Source organism: Chanodichthys erythropterus, chromosome 13 (genome assembly GCF_024489055.1).
Source record: "Chanodichthys erythropterus isolate Z2021 chromosome 13, ASM2448905v1, whole genome shotgun sequence".
Classification (NCBI taxonomy): Eukaryota; Metazoa; Chordata; class Actinopteri; order Cypriniformes; family Xenocyprididae; genus Chanodichthys; species Chanodichthys erythropterus.
This window is the reverse complement of record NC_090233.1, coordinates 17,310,112-17,321,488: the sequence shown is the minus strand read 5'-3', so window position 1 is coordinate 17,321,488 and position 11,377 is coordinate 17,310,112. Positions and strand designations below refer to the sequence as shown.

The 11,377-nt window shown below is 43.0% G+C and overlaps 1 protein-coding gene across 1 annotated transcript; it reads right to left on the bottom strand.

Moving 5' to 3' along the window:
- Positions 1–8,014: 8,014 nt before the first annotated feature.
- LOC137034583 (nucleus accumbens-associated protein 2) lies at positions 8,015–10,363 on the bottom strand. Its single transcript, XM_067407632.1, has 5 exons — positions 9,565–10,363; positions 9,300–9,476; positions 9,060–9,165; positions 8,755–8,852; positions 8,015–8,550 (listed from the first exon to the last, which is right to left on the bottom strand). Exons 1-5 carry the CDS (start codon positions 10,361–10,363, stop codon positions 8,015–8,017), a joined length of 1,716 nt encoding a protein of 571 aa, XP_067263733.1.
- Positions 10,364–11,377: the final 1,014 nt, after the last annotated feature.

Genomic DNA, 11,377 nt, shown 5'->3' with positions numbered 1-11,377 from the left:
CAAGCTTATACTAAACATCTGTTTAGTTAGTTAAATGTACAATGAATATGAAGAAACCATCAAGACAGATCAAATGAAAAAATACCTTTCATCTACATTTTCAATCTCCCATCACCAATTCAACTGTACCAATCCCTCTTAGCCTACCTTCATGTCAGGCTAAACTCCCAATCAACCCACTCTTCGCAGATGACTCCAACTACCCCTTATACGTTTCTGGTTCCAAAGACACTTTAAGTCCATTTTGCTCCAAACTGGCATCCCAGCAGATCACCTTTCCGTTTGTATCATATAGGTGCAACAAACACAGCTGCTTCAAAAGGCCTTTCCCAGCAGCAGATCCAAGCAAGCGTACAAATGCTGGCACTGCTGCAGCAGTATTATCTCCTCTGCTCTTGCCAAAACTCAGTTTCACTGGCAAAAATTTCTCCACTGCCACAGCAGTGATATTCCCTCATGCTCCCACAGGAGCTTGGTTTCTTTGGCAAGTTTTCTGTTGGCGGGTCCACAGGAGCAGATGTCAAATAGAAAGGCTTGTGTGTATTTGCCTGCCATAGAGGAGCTGAAAGGGTGAAGTACCAGTTGCAGCATTTGGAGTGGCTTGGTACACCTGTAAGAAGTCAGTTACCACAGGTTTCCATGGCTGATATTGCTGGATGCTCGTTTGGACAGTGTGTTTGAGCACACAGTCAAACCTCTCTACAGCACTATTAGCTGCCAAGTAGTAGAGAGAGGAACAATGGTGACAAATATTCCTTCCTTCCAGAAAAACAGAGAAAGCAGCAGACGTTGTCAATTCTCAATGGATTTTCCACTATGGAAAGCAGTGCAAATCAAAGAGCAGCAGGTGCAATCAGCTGTGAACCTCGGAAGGCAAAGTTGTCTTTAACAGACAGTTCCAGTCACAGTTTGTAGTATGGCAACAACTCAACGTCCAGTCCCTTGATTGAAGGAGGCCAACCATTGAAAATCTATATAGAGAAGGAAGAGAAGCAAATGCAGCATCAACCTCAGCAGAAGACAAATAATTACAGGTGACCGATATAAAAGCAACAAACTCCTCATCAACAGCATCATCTGCAGGAGAAGCAGGTAAGGGAAAACATGATAGATAATCAGCAGGGGCATTTTGAACCGCCTGTACAGGATTCATCAGAGAGAAGACCCTCTGCTGAAACAGAATGACTTAAGAACAACAGGCTGGTTTGCAGGAAATGACACTTGTCCTTATTGAGCTGCAAGGCAGCAGCTTCTACTCATTGTCAGGCATAGACATGTCAAGTCCGTGGATGATACATTTTGTGAAAGTAATTTTCAAACACTGACAAGCAGACTGGCACAGTAGAAGCCAGCACAGGAAGGGCATTAGGAGGCAGGACTTGACTGTTTTCAATCCTCACATGCAGTGCAGACATTAGGTCCCTTCGCATGAGTGCTGTTCACAATTAAGAATGTAGCACAAACTGAGTGGTCATGTATGGAAACATTTGCTGACAAACATCCAACCATGGGAATTTGGGTTTTTGATTACATCACAAGCCTGGCTGTGGGTTGTGACAGCACAGCATTACTGAAGTGGCATGCATAAGTCAGTTTAAGCAGCGACAGAGCAGCGTCCACACATTTTGTGAATGTTCATAGGCCCAGAGACAGACCGAAGGGGAGGACCGTGAATTGGCACTCCACGCCTTTGAATGCAAATCTGAGAAAGCGTTGATGCTGCAGGGCTATCTGAATATGACAATCTTTCAGGTCCACAGAAATAAACCAGAGAATTCGCTTCTATGTCAACATTTTGAATGGGCACTTTGCCAATGCACAATTCAAAAGTCTCAAATTGAGAATGGTGTGCAGGCTGCCATCCTCCTTTGGCACTAGAAAGTAACGGCGGTAGAATCTGCTCTCGCGCTCTGTCAGTGGGACCAATTCTATAACAGAACTGGTATAGCTTTGCTAATAGACTGGAAAACTCTGACCTCAGCAGCTCAGAGTGTTTTGCAGATTAATTGAGGACATCGTTTGTAACCATTCAGTATAATATCCTTTACCCACTCTGATGCATCCGGCAAGGCATGCCATGCTACAGCAAAGGTTGGCAGCGTTTGGTGCCCTTCGTGGTTTACACGAGACAACTCACCACTTATCAATGAGGGGTTGGCTGTGTAATGTGGGTAACACAGGGGAATACATGGAACATTTCTTGCACACACACAAACAACATTGACACCCACAACAGGCAAGGCAAGCAGACTTATCTTTTCTTATCTTGCTTATCTTTTTGGCTCGCCACCAGTTTACTTGGGTGAGGGCCCTGGTGCTTCGGGTAGTGGAAGTGTTTTGGTCCCTGCATCTTAGGGCACACCGCTGGTTCAGGCTCTCTCTGAGAGGCTGAAATAGAGCTGGCTGCTCATCTCGATGGCAGCAAAGATAATGAAGAGCAAGACCACAGGCTGGCAGGTGAGTGGTAAATGGCCTTTGACTGCTTCCGTGCCTCTGTGAATGCTTCCACTGCATTGCCAATCAGACCCATTTTACTCACCGGTGTGTCCAGGAGTACCACTTTGTCCGTAAGCGTCAGCCATAAATGACAGTCCAGCACAACCAGGCTCCCCATCACATGGCTAATAGACTGAGCTGTCATCTTTATGGCCCTCAGCACCAAGTAGGTTGTGCTGTGAAGCTTCTTGACGGTAGGCACATGTTGAGTGAGGGGTGCGCCATGTCTTGGAAAGCTCCTTATGTACTTCTGGGAAGAAAACCACTGACTGTTGGGACCATTCTTGTGGAGGTGGTCAGACTGGAGGTATCACTCACCTAGTCAACTCCTTGCAGGTTAAGCAGGGGAAGACCACCGCAGCTCATCCATAGCCTTCATGAGGACCCTCAGCAGTTCACCATGCTTGTGCGAGGCTCACTCAAGTCAGTCCGCAGGCCCTACTCCTCTCTCTCCAAAACCTAGTGGACATAGCATCCTTGTCATCTTTGGATGTGCCAAAGGAAACCACATTGTGGGCTCCAGGGGAGGGGTGAATGCTGGCTTTCGTGAAATAAATATAGGAGTGTGGCTCAGGTGGATGAGGGGCATTGAGCCAACGGGAGCTTGTCGTCTGAGCTTTGATGAAGGTTCTCTCCCGGAACAACAGAAGAAGCAGCCTGATTAGAGCCAAGAGCCTCTTCTCCCAGCACAATAGTGAGTCGAGTGCGGAGAGCGCGGGCCATCATGCTCTTGCAGTGGGGGCAGTCCAAGCCACTTAGTGCTGTCTACATGGGGGTACAGCCCAGGCAGAAGAACATATTCTGACATGAGTAGATATTTTATATATATATAATCGTATTGAATCGAGAACAGAATTGAATCGATAAGCAAGCTTATGAATGAACATATATCATGAAATTTGAATCAATGCCCAGCCCTATTATATTGTATAATGTTCTGTGAATGGAACACAGATTATGCTGTCATATTTAAATAAAATGAAGTTTTAGGACAGAAGTTCTTCAGAGTTCGTAGAATGTTTCAGTGTTTCAAGAAACCTCTTTTTAATCTTGTGATGTTTTTTTTGCTGCTGAGATTTTCTTCTGTTTGTTACAGTGATTCTGGACTGTGGGCAGTATAGTATGGCTGTAACCTGTCTGATCCAGTGTTTTCCACCATGGCTTAGATTTGCACAATGCCTGAGGTGCTTCTGGGACACTGGCCACACGCTACATCTACTGAATGCAGGAAAATACTTCACTGTGTTTCTTATGGTCACATTCGCCGGCCTCTACAACATGGCTAGAGGTACACGACCAAATAACTAGTTAGCATTTAAGATTCTACTTGTTTCTACTTGTCAAAATTAGCACAGCATTTAGTGACATTCAAATTTTTTGATTTTCTTGTTGATTTGTCAGGATATGGTAGCTGTTTGAGCACAATATTTTAAACTTTACAGAGAAAGCTTTGTACTTCCTGCATCTACACTGATACCTGTCAGTGTAAAGTCTAATACAACTGTTGTGGTTGTTTAGGGAGAAAAACAAGGGCAAGTGACATATATAAAATGATTGGGTGTACTTTTGAGAATATGTTCTCATGTTTTTACATAACTATTCTAAACATGGCTTGGAATTTCATGGTTAATGCAAGGCAAAATAAATCAAATAGAAAAGAACAAAATGAAAGACAAACTTGTTTAAAAGCATGAAAAAAAAATTGTTGTAATACTAAGATAATAAAGGACCTTGAAAATGATGCTCAGCATATTTGTGTGTATATGTGTGATAGAGAGATCTGCGCTGCTTGAAGAGGGGAGGATATACCTGTATATATGGGCCGTGGTTACCTGTATGGGTGTTCTAGTTACAGTGAGTTGGGATTTAAGGATGGACTGGGGATTACTTCAGGGAAATGGCCTGCTAAAAGATGAGTTGGTGTACTCCCAACAGGTAAGTTAGTATAAAAATTAGTATACTAGTATTGATCTGGTGATTGTCTTTGTCAAAATAATGGTGAATTATAAGGTGCATGTGGAAATATATTTGACAATAAATTAGCATGGAGAATTAAAGGAAAAGTTCACCACAAAATTTCAGTCTCCTTCTCACAGAAAGTTATCATATGGCTTCAGAAAACTTGGAATAATGTGTATGGGTCATATGGACTATGCAAATCTCTGCAGGATTGTGGCTAGTAAACAAAAAAATAAAGTATCATATGTCATCTCTGGAAGCATTCTCCATTGATTGATAACTAAAATGTTTATTTTAGATTGTAAACTGTAAATCAGGGATGGACAACTCCGGCCCTGGAGGGCCAGTGTCCAGCAGAGTTTAGCTCCAACCCTAATCAAACACACCTGAACCAGCTAATCAAGGTCTTTAGGATTAGTAGAAAGTTATAGGCAAGTGAGTTTTTATCAGGGATGGAGATAAACTCTGCAGGACACTGTAACATTACCTGCTGTAAATAGTAATTTTCAGAAAGGTAAAAAAATATATACTGTATATAGGATCACCAAACTGCCATTCTTAAGGTAAAATTGTGTTATGATTTACAAGTGTCATATAACAGTGACTGAGTTTTGGTATTAAGGCTAGTTTTTGGGCTAGTTGAATTAGGCTATTTTTGATTGGCCAATGGGCTGGTTTTGTTAAACAGATCTGGCAACCCTGTTAAAACAGCCTATCCTTATTGACTTTCACTATTTCACTATAAATCCACCCTATAGTTGGTAAATAATGAAGAATTTTTATTTTGGGAGAACCTTTCATTTAATGTAAGAGCATATCCATAAATTAGAGTTTATCTGACCCACATTAAACAGGAATTTGAAGTTAATTCACAATAGTAAATATTCTGAATTTGGCAGTATCAGTCCATAATCTGAGTTACAAAAACATTTAGCAGTAGTGATCCTAGTTTACTAAACCCTTCTCTGCTATCACTATTTAAGATTAAACATTTGTATTATTTTGTCAAATTGACCATGCGTGACAAATCAGTGATTTAGTCTGTGGTGACAGTGAAAGTCTTTAACACTGGAATCTCATGAAGTTTGAAGCTAAAAAGGTGGCACTAAATTAATCTCTGTTACTAAGGGGTCAAACTGTCCAGCTCTTAATATTGAGAGATGTGCTCTTTCAGTTGTACTACTATGCAGCCATGCTGGCGGATGTGCTGTTGCGGGTCTCCTGGGCTATAAATATCCTTCTGGCACAGATGAAGGATTCAGCTGCAGCTGCCACTGCAAGTGCCCTGCTGGCACCACTGGAAGTCCTCAGGTTAGATTTCAGTCACACGCTCTAAGCAGCAAGTGAGGAGGTTTGTAAACTTGTAATCCAGGATGATCAGCGCAAATTACATTTAACTATAATTTAATTTTATGGTGGCTGCTGACTCATAGGAAAAATATTCAGGATTAGATTGTACTTTGAGCAATCTAATTTTAGGAAAGGTTATCTGACTTTTTAGCAGAATATTTATTATTTGATGTATTTATTTTTCTTAATTCTTTCTTTCTGTTCAACCAGACGTTTTATTTGGAATCTCTTTCGGCTAGAGAACGAGCAGCTGAAAAACTGTGAAAAATGTTGTGCTGTTCGTGATTTGTGGAACATCTGGAGGCATCTTGAAAAGGATCTGAATGTTCTGTCTGAAGACCATCACAAAATTACCACACATATGCTGTTTACCTCTCCCAATTCAGAGGTTATTGTCTGGACAGTTGCTGAATCTGTTCAATCTTAGCAGTTTTTTGTTTGTTAAATAATTCAAAGAACATAGTCAATGATATCTGAAAATGAACAATGTTGTTCTTTTGCAGGGTAAAGGAGACAAAACTGCCTGCTGGAGGAACAGATGCAGAGATTCACCCATGTATTTAAGGAAGAAAATATATCTGTATGAAAATGAACAAAATTCAATTGAGATATTTGGGTAATGCAGGTAGGCAAATAATATGTTAGATATTAACCATAATTAATTCTGTAACTATCTGTTTATCTAGACCCTGTTGAGACATTGCACATGTATTGTTTGTTCTGCATTCAAGTAAAACTGAGCTAATGTTTTTATGTTTCATTAAATTTTTTCTCTGTAATCACTGTAAGCAAAAGCCCTTTTTATCAAAAAAATAATGGTGACCAAATAGGCATAACCTAATTATCCCTCAAAATAATCCTTTCCTTTATTTCACTTCCAAAAACAATCATACAATCCCGTTTCAAATGTCCAGACCAGCTGATATGCAAAAAAACAGGCAAGCATTTACTATACAGCAGCTTGAGAACAAGAGAGAGATTAAAAAGCTTGAGAGGGAAAACTGAGAGTCCAAGCTACTCTCTAGAGAACTGTTGTTCTCTGTTCAGCTTCCCTTACTGTACTGAACTCAGCAGTCCAACAGTCAGCTTTGTACAGAGCAACCCCACTGTCCAGCTGGAGTTAAAGCAGTATAGTTGATTTCTGAAGCATGTAAGTCATGTTATATTAAGGAGGGCCTTTGTCCTTCACTTATTTTTGCCATGCAGAAGTCCATAATCCACTTGTTTCTGTAATTGGCAAGAGTATTTAGTCAGAAATGCCAGAGCTTATGCATCACATGCATTCATAAAAAACGCACTGCCGATTGCCTTAATGTACTGAGCTTGTATATGTGCCTGCATTTTTATGTATGCTAAGTGGCTCCATGAAAGATCCTTACAATTTCTTATACAGTCATGCTCAGATTTTTGCATACCCCTTGGGGAATCAGACATTTATCATTTTTTAAAAAAATAAGAGATGTAATCCTAAAAACAATATGATTTTTTTTATTTAATACTGCCCTGAAGAAGCTGCATAACACATAGTCTTTATAAGAAAAAAATAGTAACTTAAATTACACAAAATATCCTATTCAGACATTCACATACCTTTGATTCTTGATATTGTGTGTTGCCTCAAGCATCACAGTTTTGCACGAGTCCCTCAATTATCCATAGTGGATCCAAACTGGATCTCAACATTATATTGCCACTGTAGGGAAAAACTCAAATGTGCAGAGCATGCTGAGGAACCAAATAACTTACAGGACCTGGAGGCTTTGTCAAAGAACAGCTTCACCGCACAGGACAAACCATAAACTCATGCACAACTATCACAAAAGACTACAAACAGTCATTGATGCTTGAGGCAATATATGATATTAAAAACCAAGGGTATGTAAACTTTTGAAAAAGATCAGTTGTGTAAATTCAGTTATTTCGTCTTGTGGAATATGAGTAAATATCTTTCAAATAGCTTCATAAGGACAGTAATAAATTGAAACCATTTTATAGACTCTGCAAGGGGAAGGGTAAATTGTGAGCACAACTGTATTTAATGCAGACGTTCTTCAATATATCCTGGAAAAAAATGTTATATGTCCAGTTTCCATGATCATGCAGCTTTAATGTAATGTTCAATGGCATGGGAGAGTTGCCTTTATTGATAATGATCCTTTTTGGTGTGAGAAGCTGCAGACCAGTTTTTAATAGTATGAAGTAGAGGAAGTCACTGATCCTCTTTAAGTGGTCTCTGTCTGTTCTGTTCCTCTTTTTGTGATCTGGGGCTGCTGGATGCCCGTTCTTTTTCCCCTTTCTTGCTGGCTGGGTTGAGAGCGAGCACACTGGCAGCTCTCTCAGGACTTTCCGGAAGCCTTTCAACTTCCTGCGGGGTGTCAGACTCTTTGGCTTGGCCTGGCTCAGTCTTGGCTGCTTCACCTTTTTGGGACCTCTCTTCCATATTGAAGTGAGAGCCATTCCTCAGTGTCTCTCTGCAGTCTCCATAGAGATGCTGCTCCAGAGTCAGATTTGACGCTGCCAGGTGTTTGAACTCTGACTCAAAGGGAAAGCCACCACCTGGATGGGTGGTTCCTTCCACCTGGCTGAGGACTGCAGTCCCCCTGTATACCTCAATCGCCTCTGGAAGCATGGACTTGATCTTGGGGAGCCAGCGCTTGCGAACTCTCCGGGCATTGGTGCACATGTCTGCGGCGATAACATTCATCTCGCTTTCTTTAAAGTTAGGGGCAAAGTTCTGACAGTAGACTAATGACAAAACAGAGAGAGAAAAAAAGGACTATTAATGCTTCAATTCATCATTAACCTATTTCACTTCCATATTGTGGCATTGTGAAACAGGAGAAAAGTTTGAAGAAAGTAAAGCATGGAATCATGCACACTAAGACCAGAAACATATACTAAATATGGTCAATTTTGTTTCCTCTAACATCATAGCAAAGGGTCACTCACGTTTCACTGTGTTGAGTATGCGGCTGTCCAGTGGTTTGCGATTCGGATCACAGTTGGAGGAACGTATTCCAGTCCCACAACTGTCAGCCAGTGTATTCCTGCAGTCAAAATACCATAGTCAACCACTGGAGGGCACACACACAAAATTTTTCCAAAACACCATGCGGTCCCTACAGTTATCAAACACAATATACTGACACATTTGAATACAAGGACAACGATTCCATCTCTGCTTGATTATTTTTACTGCAGAACTAAACCAAGTATTTCAGACATTCTACAGATACATTTGTAATGTTTTAGACCTGTCAAAAAAAGCAGCTAGAAGCCGTCTCAGCAGGACTTTGTGCTTGACCCCAGCACAGAGGTGACAGTTCATCAGCTGCCCACGAGTCATGAAGACACCAGATCCTTCCACAACACCAACAACAGAGAAACAAGGAGACCTTAGCTCTGAATCAGTGACTCAAATGACTCAGTCTGAACTGATAAATAATTCAGATGGACATGGAGTTTCAGACAGGCTGGTATTATTCAGGCCTCACCTCCAATCAGCTCCAGTCTCTCTCCAGGGTCGCCCTCTGTGTAGAGAGCAGGATGGCAACGGTAGCCGATCTGGCTGATGAGTCCGGCGGGCAGAGCCTCTCTGTCTCCTCCCAAGAGCACACAGAAACGGTTCTCCAAGGACAGAGGCAGGGAGGACACCTCCATCTTCTCTTGCACTGGGAAGAGACATAAAAAAATCACACTCACAGGGATGAATCTTGAGATGCAATGGAGCAAAAGATAAGTCAGTTAAAAGACATTTACTGCTATAGATCCCAGACGAGCCCCCAAAGATCTTTCCGTTTGTCAGGCTTTCGTATGAGTCGTCTTCAAAGTCCTCCTCCTCGTTTTGGTGTGAAGTTGGGCTGTCTGTGGTCGGGAGGCTTGAGGCACCAGGGCTGGCATGATCTCGGGTCGAGTGCTCGTAAGCATGCATCACGGGTATGACCCCGTTCACACCTCCACTGGTGTAGAAAAGAGTCCCATTCCTTAAAGATCTGACTCTAGGTCCCCTGTCCTCCTCTGAGTGCTTTAGCTCCCCATTCTGTGCGCACACCGGGGTCTCCAACTTCTCTTCCTTGATCTTGCAGACAGTTGTGGGCTGGTCGCTTAGCAACAGGGAGGAGTTGTTGTTGTTTGGGCTAGGGGGATCGTCTGTGGCAGATGTCTGTGAGTCGCAGTACGGTGCGCTGGCCTTGAACATGAGGTCCATTCCCCGCTCCACGATGTTCTGGATCTGAAGGTAGCCTGCGGTGTACATGACCATCAGCTGATCGCTGGCACTCACCGTCATCCGGCCCGTGTAGCAAAATGACAGAATCTGCTGGAAGCAAGATGGGGCCACAGATGAGGGCAGCTCAAAGAGTGTCTGGGCACTACCGCTAAACAGATCACGGAAGTAGAGGCTGCTGGCTGCTAAAACGGCGCGATGGGCCTTGAAGGCCTGTCCGTTGACCATGATGGCTACATCGCAGTGCTGGCCCAGCAGCCGCTGTTCGTTCAGGCTGTCCAGAACAGTGCTGCCGAAGTTTGGAATCTCCATGTGCAAGAGTTGAGACATCATGCCCGTTTCAGATCTCTGGAAAAGATAGGATGTTCTCACCAGACATCTAAGACAGAAGAAAGTCAAAATGAAGGTGGACCAGTTGATGAGGTAACAAACAGAAAATTACTAGATTCAAAAGTCACACAATGTTTATCTGGTGCAGACACAGCAGAAAAATGCGACAGAAATGCTGCACAGCAACTCCCTTGGTAAACAGCTTCTTCACCCCAACATTACTAGAGTCTCCATGTTTGGCAACTCAGCATAAGCTTGCCTGGAGTATTCAAAAGAAGCTGAAAAGTGACCCACAAACCCACCCGCCCACCCTCCCTCTCCACCCCGCCACTACCTGACCTCTATAGCAGAATCTTCCGAGATGAGAGAGAGAGAATGCGGACAGGCTCCTCACAGCAGCTCAGCATGAGGAAATGTAGCTTGAGAAGCAGAGAGATACGTCTCAATCCGTCCTCTTCCTCCTCGCACAGAACTGAATCAGCGAGAGGGAAAGCGAGCGTCTGTGTGCAATCGATGCACCATCTACTGTATGTCACAGAAAGGGGGAGAGAGGCTATAGGCACAGACACAGAGACTAGGGAGAGAGGGGGAGGGAGTGAGACTGGAGGAAAGTCATTTAAGGACACAGAGTGAGAGAGAGATCGAGCGAGAGACAGAGAAAGAGAGAGAGCCTGATGCGGATAACTGCCCTGCAGAGAGTAAACGTGTTCATGTGCGATGGAGACAAAAGACAGGCAAGACAGAATGAGAGAGAGAGAGAGAGAGAGAGAGAGAGAGAGAGCAATGGCTCACTTTTATTTGAGCGTCACCACACGAAGAAAAGACAAGAACGGGAGCGCTCCCCCCGCATGCACCAACCCGAACGTGTGCAGACACATAATCCATCAGAAGCCGTCTCTGCCATGAGCGGCTCCGTGCTCAGGATTATTTACATTAAGGGCAGACAAATGGTGTGTGCCAGGAGAGCAGCTCTGCATTGCAGTCCCTGTCACAGGCTGGCATGCTCAGTACAGAGTC